Below are 14,212 nucleotides of genomic sequence, written 5' to 3'. Positions count from 1 at the left end.
AGAAAAGCAAACGAGCAGGCGTCCTCTGCTTTTCTAGAAACAGCCGCCGAGTCCCTCATACAAAGTCAAGTCGGGTTCAGAAGAAAGAGTAAAGGGCAAATCACGTTTGTGTTAAAGTCTGGTCAGTACTTTCCCTTTACACTCGATCTTTAAGTGTATGTCAAGATAAGAGGCTGACTTCACGGTGTTTGTAAAATCCTTTATCTCAAGTTATTTTGGGTGGATGCGATGTATCGAGTCCCCGAAATTATGATTTTTGTTAACGTTAGTATGTCATCTATATAGCGGAAACTGAGATTAAAGGATCTAGCCAAACGATATTCTTTCTTTCTGATCAGATCAGCTATAAAGTCAGCCTCATAAGAGTGAAGGAATATGTCAGCAAGTAGAGGAGCACTATTTGTTCCCATTAGAATACCGACCGTTTGTTGAAAAACGCGTCCACCACACTGGACAAATATGATGTCGATAAAAAATTCCAGCATTTTAAAAAACATCTTAAGTGTGCATGAATTAGGAAGACGATTTGATTTTGTACAAAGTATTTGGAATTTGTACCAAGAACTATATAATTATATCTAGGAGTACCATCTTTTTTTTCTTTTGGAGAAACAACGATGTATTATGTTTTTTTAGTCGATATTTTAACTGAGTATGAGGAATAGAAGGATATAGTGTTAAACAATTGTAAGTTTTAATGCTATTATATTCTGGTAATAATCTTGAATTGAGGGTCTCCAAAAGATCTTTCGAATTTTTCGGATTCACATTGAATAAATACCACTACGGGAGAATCAAGTGCTGTGGTAAGACTGGAAACCGTCTTTGACAGCGTTGAGCATATCAGTTGAAGGTTTTGAAAGAGGTTTGATGTAACGTTTTGCAGATCCAGCTATGTAACGGTGTATGCGTTGACTCTTGTGGAGTTTAGGAATCCAGTACATAGAGGGTAAATCACAGTCATCATATTTGATAAAAGAGATAAAAAGATGATAGCACAGATTTATGGATATCCACTATCTCTTCTTTTGAAAGTGTAGAGGTAGTATAGGTTTTATCACTGCTATTATTTTCAACGTCTACCTCTGATAATAAACGTTGGATATGATACGTTTAGCAGACAAAACAAAATGTTGTTTTGAGTTTTGTCTGCTGGAACGACAACTGATCTATCACGTACAGTAGACAATGTTTTAGCTACATCGGGGTCTTTGAAAACTGATGTAGCACTAGCACTCATTGGCTAATTAAAACTTTCATTCGTTTCAAAATGACTTCGCGGCCTTTGTCCACTCTGCTTATGGATCGTAGTTCGCGGTACTTGGGAAACGATATTACGCAGACAGTCGTTTTCGATGACGGTTAAATCTCCCGTAACGACATGACCAGAAAGGCAATATTTGAATGGAGGTTTTTGCAAGAACAGTCAGGTTGTTTCAACTTAAAGTCCTCAAACTTGAGGTTCTGCAATAGCCTTTTATAATTAAAAATTTTTGATGCAATTGGTGAAGTATAGGAATATGAATAATCGGTAATGATTTGTCCTTGAAATATGGGAACATTTTGTTGGTTACGTTTTGGTGATGGAGAATGTTAGCTAAATTAATTCTATCTATATCTTTTTTTGACCAACGGTAGTTGAAAAATGATCTTTTTTCTTCATCTTGACATTTTACACAAACGGGTTGAAGAATTTGTGGAATCCAATATCCAAAATGATGAGAACAAATCTGTATAGAGAAGACGTAGGTTCAGAAATAGGTTTGTCAAGACTTGTTTTCGAAAGGGGTGTAGTAGAGTGAGCGGTATAGTTTGAACATATTTTATTAAGTAATTTACATATTTAACATCAAACCAAAACAATAGAATGAAACAAGCTTTAGCAAATTAATCACAGGATTTAGAAACAAGACTTAACGTCTTATGTCAATCCGTCTTCTGAAATCATGAATAATAACTATATCATATTGTATCATATCTTAAGGAAGTAGTGTTCTAGTGCTCATAACGTGCATTTGGTGAGTTTGGTGCAAAGTAAAAGAAGTTAATATTTAATGCTCTACGTATTTACTCAGGTCATAGGTATTTTTCAAAATTGTTCAAGCAGTAACTGTGTAATTCAGGTCGATAATTTGAAGCGTTTGCTCTGTATCAAGAAGTTTTGAACCTTGGTAAACATTTCAACGTTATCCTCATCAAATATTGCATCCGATCCAAATAGGAGAATATTTGAAATCAGTTGATCAGGAAGTTGAAGTGCCCAGATATATTGTCTCTTAAGCTATTGATATAGTGGACAAAAGAGTAAGAAATTATTCAAGGATTCAATTTCGCTGTATTAGCACAATAGAGATGGAACAGTGCCGAATAAATCTTTAGTTAGATGAACACACTGAGGACGAAGTGTGGCATGTAGGATTTGACCTTTGCGTGATTTGCAATGGTAATACAATGGTTTTATGACTACAGCATTTTCGAGATGAGTTTGGAAATTTTATTACCGATTGCGAGATTTTAATATCATTTGGTAATGTGTTCTACAATCGAATAGTGGAAGGTATTATGTTTTTAGAATAGCAGTGTTTCTATCACATATTACATGGGGATATTCAAGAATTCATCTAATAAAAGTTATGTAAAGGTTTTCAAGAGTCTGTCTATCCAAAATTACTTTAAATATTCGTAATATATTTAAATGATTGCATGCTTTGGTGGTAATCATATCAATATGAGCGGTATAGAATATAGTTTGGCTCGAATGTGATGAAGTATAAGAGGTTTCTGTATGAAAGGAAGAATACCATCTATGGAGACATAATGTATCTTAGGTGTCGTATAGTGGCGATGGCCATGACTCCTTGCCCGTCTTGAGTTTTTGGATAATGTAGAATAACATTCAATTCCAAATTCTTCTATTAACCAGTAGATTACATTATGGATACATTTGCCTGGTTAATATACATGTAACAACATGCCGTGAAATATATGTTTATCAGGTTTTATTACTTGTTATAGCTTGTCGGACCTCATTATGTCTTGCTAAGTCTTTTTTTCAAAATAGGTCTTGTTCCATTACAAGGTTAACAAAAACAAGTGTAGTTATGCCAGGTTAGGATGTTATGACAATTTCCTGCATGTTATTGTCTAAGTTAATAGGAAATAAACTAAGGATGTTTTTGCCATACTTATTTACCATTAATACACATTCAGTGTCCTAGCATGAAATATGGGTATGAGGCTAAGAAACGTGGTTTCGTGAGGTTTTGCTGAGCGATCGATCCCCGTTTCTCGCCGAGTAACACATATTTCCGTTATGAAAGAAAAGGAAATATCTACATGTAGCTACCAATGTTGGGCACAACATGGTAACTAGAAGAGTGTAACAACAGACTTGTTCTATTTTACAATGTCTGATCACGACTTAAAAAAAACAACGACAAACGAATTGCATCCCTAAAAATCTATAAAAAACCACTAACCCAACTAACCCAAGAATGAAATATAACATAAAACTGTCAGCAACATTTGTTGACAATTTATTTGACGTACTGGACATATTTTGCATAGTTTTAAGACTTGTATTTAAAATACACTGATTTATCTCCTGTTGATAGAAGGCTAATTTTAATAGAAAGAAATATCACATGATGAAATTGTCCTATTCTATAGGAAACGGGAATAGGGAAAGGAAGGTTATGATTTTGAATGGAGTGAATTGAAAGAGTTGTATTTAAAAAAAAAAATATGAGTATATATAATTATATTTTATTGATATAAAAACAACTGTTTTTAATGTAGAAGATCATTACAAAAAAATAATTAATAAAGAAACATGCAATTAGGCTTATGGGGTAAGGTTTTATTTTAGGAATTGTGAATTATCTATGGGAATCTGGAGTGGGACAACAGGGAAAAGGGAATGTGTGGGATTTAATGAAACAGATAATTTGAATAAAACATTAAAGATGTGCTATTTCATATCTTGATATTTGATTGCTGTGGTTGGGAGGGGGTCAATAGCAACTCATATACTTTGCCTTTGATAAACTTAGTGCTATTTTCTGTTATTCGTAACTTGCCAGAACTACCGAAAGAAACTTTGACACTGTGTATTTTTGTTTGTTTGTTTTTTTTTTTTGGTGACATTTTTTGGTGTTTATTTATTGTGACATTGTAAAACAGGGGGTTTGTCCCGTTTTGGTATAGGTACTCCCATACATCGTGTACTAATTTACAGCCCTAGAATAATCCTACGAGGAGGAATGACCCGGCCAGCGAAAGCTATATTTTTATATAGCCTACATAGCCAAGTGGTCAAGGGTGCTAGTGCAAACGGTGTTGCCATAGATATGGCAGCAGAACGAATTCGAGTCCCTTGGTTCCTAATATGCTGCGCATACCAAAATAATGCTGTACTCCACTAAAAACTGGGAGCATGGACCAGGCGCACCGGAAGGGTAAGCGTCCTCTGCTTTTCTAGAAACATCCGCAGAGTTGCTCATAAAAAGTCAAGTACGGGGTAGACAAACGAGGAAAGGAAAACTATGAACCGTTGAATATATCAGTTTTCATGGTTCAGATAACGATGTGCGAGTTCATGATGACAACCATAAAACTTCTGTAGTGATGACTTCAATCTTGTACTAACATAACCCTGTTCCAAAAGCCTATTTGTTAGAGTTCTAGTGCAATACAAAACGTCTGCGTAGTTTCGGCAGGCTCTGGCATAACGTATGAGTTCTGATATGAACACTCCATACGTAGGTGCTGAAGGAATGTATCGACAGATGAAAGGAAAGTTGACAATACTGAATGTAAAGTCATCACGTTTGTCATAAGGTTTGGACAATACTTTTCCTTTACCATCGATTTCTAAGTGTGGGCCAAAATATAAGGCTGACTTTATAGTGTCTGTAGTATCTTTTATCGCAAGTTCTTTGGGGTAGATACAATGTATCAAATCGCCGAAATTAGGATTGTTGAAAGATAATATGTCATCTATATAGCGGAAACTGAAAAAGGATCTAGCCAAACAATAGTTTTTCTTCCAGATCAAATTAGCTATGAAGTCAACCTCATTAGAGCGAAGGAATATGTCAGCAGGTAAAGGAGCGAGCACAATTTGTTCCCATTGGAATGACGACCGTTTGTTGGAAAACACGTCCACCTCACTTGACGAATATGTTGTCGATTCAAAATCCCAGCATTTTGTAAACATCTACCTCTGTATATTTGGAAAATTATTTAGAATTATTTCTTACAAAGTATGAGTAATCTCTACCAAGAACTATATATTTGCATCTATGTGTACCATCTGTTTTGAAAAAAACAACGATGTATAATGTTTTTAAGTCGGGATTTTAACTGAGTATGGGGAATAGAAGTATACAGTGTTGAAAAATTATAGGTTGTAATGCTATTATATTCCGATATTGAAGTGATTGTCTCCAAAACTATTTCGAACATTTCAGCATCCACATTGAATTAATACCACTACGGGAAGAACAAGACATTTGGTAGGACTGCAGACCCTCTTTGACAGTTGTGAGATAGAAGTTAAAAGTTTTGAAAGAGGTTTGGTGGTACAGTTTGCAGATGCAGCTATGAAACGTTGTTTGTATGGATTCTTGTGGAGTTTAGAAATCCAGTACATAGACGGTAATTCACGACCATCGTCCTTGGTAGAGAGACCAAAAGAGGTTTACACAGATTTATGGTTTTCCACAATCTCTTCTTTGGAGAGTGCGGTAGCAGTATAGGTCTTATCACTGCTATTATTTTCTACGTCTACCTCTGATAATAAGCATTTGATGTAAAACGTTTTACAGACAAAAACAATGTTGTATTGATCTTTGTCTACCGGTACGACAACATACGTGTCATTAATAGTAGACAATGTTTTTGCTACATCGGGGTCTTTGAAAACTATGTAGCTTTGGCACTGATTGGCCTACTTAAAACTTTCATTACAATGAAATAATATTTGTATATTTTACTGTTATGAACAAAAAATGTTTATATTTTTTTACTGTTCATATTTTGTCTGCAGAACAAATCTTTTATACTGATGCAAAACTAATCACAAGCCTCTCTTTAAAAGTGGTATGCCTGCTAAATACCGAAGTCACAACAAAGGTACAAATCACAAATTAAAACTACTAATTATTGGCAAAACAATACCGAAAAGTCAGCAGTGGGATGATTTAAATTCTTTAAAATCCAAAACCATAAACAAATAATGCAGAGACGAACTTAATACACAATGTAGCAAACAGAATGAACAAAAAATAAACATAACATCTGAAGACAAACCAAAATGCCCTTTACTTGAAAACAGGAAACAAAGACAATCTACATACACAAAGTCACTGACCAAATAAAACAGAATACATAAACAAAAAAACTAAAGGTAAGGCATAACCCAACAATATTATTTAAGTCCGTAGGAAATGTATAGAATTTAGTAGATTGTGTGTAAATTTTGAAAGTTAAAGCGTCTTAATAATGAATGAAGTGACAGAGATTATGGAAAATTATTGTAACTCGTATCTTTTATATTTAGGAGTCAAAATGTAGTAGGAGTAAAACAGCTAGTCTGTGTGCATTTTTAAATTTGTCAGTTTGGTGTTAGCTTATACCTACCACTGCCATCCAAAAGTCCCTTTTTTTTTGTTGTATAACAACGTAACCATAAGATAAATAAGATCAAGCACATGGGTAGTAAATGAAAGTTAACCATTGATCTATAATATACCTCAAATATGGAAATCATTCAGCAGGTCGCTTCGTAACATTATGGAAAAAAAGAAATGCATTCAGCATACAAAAAAAATGTGACGGTTTTTCGTTGAGTGTTGTTGAATTTTTTATTATGTTATTATGTTTTTAGAACATGTTGCTGATACACTTTTTTGTTTAATTTATTACAAGCGGTGTCCTGCCCTGACTTAATTTTAAGACCACACATTGTACAACCAATTAAGGTATCAGATTATCGTTACCATGATAATATCACGTTTGTCTGTGACTCTGGCTATAATGTGGTAGGAAACATAACAATCACCTGTACAGCTTCAGGACAGTGGAGTGGATACGTACCAACATGTGATCGTAGGTTTCTTTATCGAGACAAAACAAACGTTTAACTTTCAGTTTTCAGGTTTTGTTTTATTAACTGATCATAATTTTGAGATTATGGCGTCACTTTATTGTGAACATATATTTTTTTCGTAGGGTATCAATTTTATTTTCGGTTTTGCTATGTGAGATATATTGCCATCACTTGGCGTCCGTCGTCGTCGTTAACATTTCTTTTTTTTTTCAAAACTTTTCTCCTCTGACACTACTTGACTGATTGGAACAAAACTTAATATGAATGTTCCTTGAGGTATCTGCTTAGGACTGATGTTGGGAGTTTTGAACCGTCGAAGAACATGGCTGCCTTTAATAAAAATAGAATATAGGGGTCAAACAGTAGTTTTTCGCATACATTTCAAAAACCGTTAAGTTTAACTCAATTTTGACAGAAGTAACTTTATTCAGCATTATCTGTGGTTTAATTTTCATTTTACTCTGACCTTTTTTCGAAGTTTTTTTTTTTTTTTTTTTTTTTGCTAAATTTTTAATGTTCTCATCTGACTCTATTTGACCAATTGGTAAGAAACCTTTGTGTATTCAACATAGAGAAAATATAAATATTTTTGATCTGTCGTAAAACATGGCCGCCGTTTTCAAAAATATAACATGTAAGAGGGCTCAAATTGTAGTTTTTTCCTGTGTATTTTCAAAACGGTTAGGTTTATCCAAATTCAGACTGAGAATAAAACTGTTAAGCATCTGAGAAATACCCATGGTCGAATGTTCGTTTTAATCCATTAAACCATGTTGGACTAATTGCCTTTTTTTAAGTTTTTTTGTCATTTTAATGTTATTTCTACAAAAATTTCTCCTCTGGTACTACTTCAGCAATTGGAACAAAATTTGGTAGAAATGTTCCTTGGGATATTTTGCATAGGACTTATGTGAAGATTTGATCCGTCGAAAAATTGTCCACCATTGCTAACAATAGAACACAGAGGTCAGTCAGTAGTTTTCACCCAAATCTCCAAAACCATTAGGTTTAGCCAAAGACTTTCAGTGGCCGAAATGATTCTTTGTATTAGAAATACAAAAGTCGTCAGTAATAAAAGTTGTCAGACGACTCTTTGTAAGAGTTATTACCATGAAAACGCAAAAATGACGGGGTTTTATTTTGTTCAGTTTTCAGCCAATATTGATGATAAGTCCTACCAAGTCTTCTTATGTCGACTTCTTGTTAAATGTATTGCATTTGAAAGGCAAAAGTCAAACAGGTGAGCGATTTAGGCTCCTGTTTTGTTTTGTTTGCTTTGTTTTGTTTTTGTTTTCGTGGGTTCGGCAAACTATAATATTAGTTTCCAAAACGAACAAAGCAATTTTTTATTCCTTGGTATGATTGGGATTTCAAGTTCAAGAATTCAATAATATTTAAACCGATGATTTTCCTTAAACTACAAAAATTGATACCAACGAATACACATACTTTCACAGTGATTGCCCTTTTGGTTTATATATATACATGCAACTCCAATGTACATGTAAAGGATTAATACTTGCGTGTATCTCTCAGCGTTGTTCTATGTTAATACTTACAGAAATCAGGGTAAGCTTGATACGCACCCAGTAAGAAATAAAAAGTTGAACAGGCTCATTTGTATGAGGCATAGTTATGATACCCTTGTCAAATCATTAAGGATAGCATTTTATGGTATTAACATTGATTCGGCTATTATGGCATTTGCACAGAAACACTGTATTGACAAAAACTTTTCGGCAAGATATGGGTTAAGTCCTTTTTTTCGTTTTTCGAATAGCTTATGATGTATCTTGATTGCCAACCCCTAGTAAAAATTGGGATTAATATTTCATACGAAGTGGACATCACCTCTTATATGTTTAAACTGGTCTGAAAGCGGTATGTCAGTTTAATGCTATAAATCTTTAGTTTGTACATTTGTGATATTTATATTCAATTTCTTTATTTCCGTTGTAACAAGGGACTCAGATCATTTAGTGTATTTTATGTTACTTGAGTAAATAGGGACTACCATTTCACTGAAACTCTGAATAATAATGTGTTTTGCCCGGCTGTAGCCTACCCTGTAGTGATGTTTTCTCTTTGATATATACACCTAACCTATACTCATTTTATAACATTAAAAAACAAAAACAAAACAAAAACAAAAAAAAAAAAAAACAGTGTGAATTTACCCTGCGCCACTCATAGGTGACTGATTTTAACATAAACTGCCTTTTTAGATTTTACTAACGAAATATGCATTGTCGTTTAAAAATATCAGTAACTATAGTGTCCGTTTAAAGGGAGGAAACTTTTATGAAATACAAATTATAAAGGAGCATTTTTACTCGTATTTACATGTACGTTTATTTTATCATAATTTATCAAAATCTAGTGTTCTTGTGAGTTTTCCATACATCCGTGTTCAAAACATCTGAGGTAAAATGCTGGAGTACGGACAGCTTGGCTAGATAATTCATGATTGTTCGAATTAACCGAAATTTAACTAATAAGATTTCGAAATATTGAGGTTCGACTAGATCTAGTGTAATATGTACAACGTATTTTATGTATATTGTTAGTAAGGTTTTGATTGTTGGTTGGCTTTATACTGTATATGACATATATATTTGTATTATATACAGCTTTATCCTGTCCAGTTCTGAACATACCGAACATGAAACATCCATCACATCCAATAAAATATTACTTCAAAGATACTGTGCATATACAGTGTGAAAGTGGATTTATATTGAATGGACCAGCAGACCTTAAATGTTTAGCCACCGGTCATTGGAACGCACAGTTTCCTGTATGTCAATGTATGTACTGTGTTTATAATGTATCAATTAAAACCATAGTTGAAACATAATATTTGAATCTGCAATTCATACAACTGGTACAACTACAAACTAAAAACATATTTTCAACATTTTTGCGTTATTCATTCAAAACGGAAGATACTTTTACAGCAAAACTAAGGCATGCTTTATCTTAAGATAAACACCTGTTCTTTTGTATATCTACACATATATTTTACATTCCTATTATTTTTATACGATTATTTTGTTTCTTTCTGATTTTTATTCTGTAATCGTCTGTCATAGATTTTTTGTTTTGTTTTATACAATCATTATTTTTGTTTATTCAATATAGCAGCATTATGTGTCTCTTTATATGCAAATACGTAATGCAGAAGGACCAAAGGAATAGGACTTGCATTTCTAATATAATGCCCCCGTGTATAGGTAATGTGTTTGATTGAAAAAAAATTCTTGTGCAATTGTAGATGTATCATGTAAAACCAACAATATACCACCGAACGTGATTGTATTGCCACTAAAAATGAAGTACTTTTATAACGAAAGTGTTACATTTTTCTGTGACGCAGAGTTCTTTGGAACCTCTGTAAGATCAACTTGTAATGTTTATGGACAATGGAAACCAGCGCCGTCTAAATGTTCCAGACGTGGGCTTAAATCCGGTAATTCTTAAATGTTATGGGCTTAGTTCGGGTAGGTCTGGTTTTAGTTTTACACTGTTTTTTGTAATTTGTTTTCCAGTAGACTATAATTTTCGTTGATCTTACAGCCTTGCTTGTCAATTGTTCCTCCTCAACAGAATAAATATATTGTTTGAATATCTTAAAATATAGTACTTGAGTATTTTGAAATGATATCACTGTTTACTACAGAGTCAAGTAGCAGAGTGGTCAACATGGTATTTGGAGTATTGTTCGGTTGTTCCTTAATTTGTATTGCAGCATTAACAGGAGTTGTAATACATGTCAGGTATGTTATACTTTACATTAGTATTTACGGTGTGACAGGAAATAAAATAGAAAATTAATTTCGATTCAACTGTGAGAAACAATATTAAAAAAAAATGTTTATTAATTGTTTTGATGAGAACAAAACCCATTTCTCATGGTACATGTATATTGAGTTACCATTTTTCAATTAACATTAAACCGCAGATGCTCCATGCATGTCAAAATTCACCTAAACATCTTATTCAAAAACTGTTAGTGACCACATGACCTGTCTCAGCTTGGCATTGTCATTTGAGATAAAATAATATAAGCTGTGTATGAAATTTGCCCTTTGCCAGAGTTAACATTCTTGATTTGGTTGAAAGTCGGGAGAAGCTGCCGACACCATAATATTTACGTAAACCATACATGTATTATGTATGTAAATCGATTTTTTTTATCTGCAGTATGAATGAATTTCCCTGAAAAACTTCTATTATAATATGTATAAACTTGTTTTTTTCTTTGTCCGTCTTAAATGTATATTGTACAAAAAACATGCATCCGAAAATCTGATATCAAGTCACTTTATCTAAAACGAACTACCTTTAATACATGTAACAAAAAATTAAATATTGGAATAAAATGAAAATAAAGCCATATAACAGCACGCATGTTTTTGTTGATGCATATACATATGTCCTGCAATGTGTTTGTTAAGGTACGTCATTACAGTTCGACAAAATGGATTTAACGTCGTTACAAATTTATACAGACAAACCTGTACGTGTTTCAAAATCTGGCCTGTCTTTTTTGTATCAACTCTGCTGCAAGTATAAAATGAAGTGACATAATGTTTTGGAATGTAAGATTGATGCTATTCCCGTTTCAGACCGACATTGATTATGCGTTCACTTGGGACACTCTTACATAACAATTAATTATTTCAAAGTTATGTCGGTGAAAACGGGGTCCATTATATACTTCCATTACTAACGACGGTTTTTTATACTGGTATGACATTTTCTATTGTAGAAGAAAGCTTAAAGAAGCTACAACACCTTATGAAGATATCAAAATGAGCAAAGGTAGTTCTAAATCTTTATCTATTCTACTTTCATTGATGAAACATTTGCATACACTTATTTCATTTATCTATCAAACAAATCACTTCTTACAAATAGTTTTATTTAAGCTTCATAAAGACTATAAATTAAAACGTAATTACGATATTAATATAATGATGCATTTTTACGACGGGGAAGTTGATTTGAATTATAGTAATCTATAGCATAGGATTTACTTTTGAACATAAATATTTGATGTGTTATCAAAACATTTTATACATATCTTACATGCAAGATAATGGTATAAGATGCTCATTAATTCAAAATGCCAAACCAATCATGCATGAGCACATAACAAAGAAGCTTTATTACATTTTGATGCTCGAATTGCAGTGCAAATTACATTACATAAAGTAAGTTCTTCCATGACTACGTTTATGAGCGGGTCAGTTATTGTTTATTGAAAAAAAAGTCTATAATTGTATTGTGGTTATAGGATCCACATCAAACCGAAAACCTGAAGATGTTTATACTGAGTTAAACTGACATAACATGGAATTTTCCAATGAATAAAGAAGAAAGAAGGAAGGTGTACATACATACATAAGTACAAATTCCGTCAAAATTATTTCTTACGTTACATTTAGCAATTGATATTTGACAATGGATTTCTACAATCAAGGAACTTATAGAAGGAACTAAGTAACTTCGAGGGATAACGATGACTTCTTCACGATAACTCTGATGCCATAATGGCAGTCGCCACGTTCATTACTGCAATTGAATATTTCTTATTGTAACTTCACATATATTTTATCAGTTTCAATGTTAAGAGGATGAAGTTTTAGAGCCGTTTTGGCTATGTAGGCCACTGGAATACTGTAATCCATATTAAAACGACAGCAATTTGCCACTATAATATCACTATCATCATATCCAGCGTAAGCAAAATTCAACAGAGATATTTGATGGAATGTCAACAAAACGGTGTGTTACTACTATGCAATAATTTAACCTCGTTACTTCTTTCTCAAAAACGAATGTACTTTAGATATATATTTAATAGTTTTTGTGTATTGTTATAGTTTGTTTGATGTATTTATGATATTGTTCAAACTATTTCTAATTCATAAAGGACACAAATATATAAATGAATTCATTAAACCCAGAAGGATTAATACAAAGCGTCAACTGTCAATTATCATAATACAATTTCTACAGGATGACAGTCTGTATATTAATTATTCATTCATAACCAAAACATTATTTTGTTTAGAACTTTAGAATGCAGGTCAATCGATGTTAAAGACCTCGTAATAACAATCCCGGTAACACAAACGATAAAAGAACCAAACAATTGGACAATTTGGAACGAATTGAATAAATAAAATTAAAGTATTCAATGTATCATTGCTATGGCTCCTGTGTATAGTATTAAGAACTTTCATGATCAGTCAGTTTGCGTCCTTGTGTATTTATTATTTTTAAATAGCAACGCATTGCAATTTCTGCTATTTGTTTGAATATTTACAATACTTTTATATTTTTTCACGTATTATACTCTTTTATTGGCTTTATCTGGTTTGTTCTTATTTTGTATATTATTCAATATAGTCTGTTTGTAAATGAACCAAATTGTGCTACATCCGTCTTCTAGTGGTCGCAGTGTATGAAACATTAGGTCTACAATTAAAAGTTAGTAATTTAGTTTTTAATTAAGGAATTTTAATATTCTTAAAGCCAGTCTGTTTAAATTGTTTTCCTAGGTGTTTATTTATTAATTATTTCAGCGCAATTGAACAATTTTTTCTTCTGATCTTTTTCACAATACTAATTTTCAAAACAGTATTCAATACGGAAAGGGCAAGTATTCGCTTGTGAAGTCATTTAATTCGTTTCACATTTATCAAGAAAACGAAATGTGTATTCAAGTTCTTAATTTGCACTATGCGTAAAAGGCGCCGATCGAACTATTTAGCTGATAAGAGCACTTATAAATTATATAGGCGAAAACGTATATCGTTTATCGTGCATCAAATTTCGTTTTTGTTAGAAATTTACTCTACTCGAGTATTTTAATACTGGCACAAGAACAACGTATGCAAAATCAAGGGCACGGTACAATTTTAGAGAGGGTCCATGCAAAAAAACAAGCAGTGGGTGGCACCTGACAAACGTTGTTTTCAACCATTTCATATCCCTAATGCATCTTTTCTCAAAGTTGAATGTTGTCGAATGATTAACAAAAAATTAATAGAAATAAATCACATATGATCGAAGCGTTGAAGTTCATTGAAT

At 32.8% G+C, this 14,212-nt stretch overlaps 2 protein-coding genes across 9 annotated transcripts in view; both read left to right on the top strand.

Moving 5' to 3' along the window:
- The window catches only part of LOC148605234 (P-selectin-like), a 38,819-nt gene extending 25,328 nt beyond the window's left edge, over positions 1-13,491 (top strand). For 6 of the 8 annotated variants that reach the window (XM_088548024.1, XM_088548018.1, XM_088548023.1 and 3 more), the window contains 6 exons: positions 6,931-7,110; positions 9,742-9,918; positions 10,386-10,580; positions 10,791-10,887; positions 11,883-11,935; positions 12,411-13,491. In XM_088548024.1, coding sequence (XP_088404150.1) covers positions 6,931-7,110; positions 9,742-9,918; positions 10,386-10,580; positions 10,791-10,887; positions 11,883-11,935; positions 12,411-12,460 — 752 coding nt within the window. In that variant the 3' untranslated portion in view covers positions 12,461-13,491. Of the gene's footprint in view, positions 1-6,924; positions 7,111-9,741; positions 9,919-10,385; positions 10,581-10,790; positions 10,888-11,882; positions 11,936-12,410 lie in introns of all 8 variants that reach the window. The other 2 variants (XM_088548019.1, XM_088548021.1) reach the window with 2 other exon arrangements.
- Positions 1-14,212, top strand: part of LOC148605233 (putative apolipoprotein(a)-like protein 2) — a 68,033-nt gene that overhangs the window by 34,691 nt on the left and 19,130 nt on the right. The window lies entirely within an intron of this gene.

Source organism: Perna viridis, chromosome 10, assembly GCF_037379345.1.
Source record: "Perna viridis isolate PV_CMFRI_1.1 ecotype Kerala chromosome 10, ASM3737934v1, whole genome shotgun sequence".
Classification (NCBI taxonomy): domain Eukaryota; kingdom Metazoa; phylum Mollusca; class Bivalvia; order Mytilida; family Mytilidae; genus Perna; species Perna viridis.
Note: the sequence above shows the minus strand (reverse complement) of the source record. Positions and strands in the feature narration are given on the sequence as shown.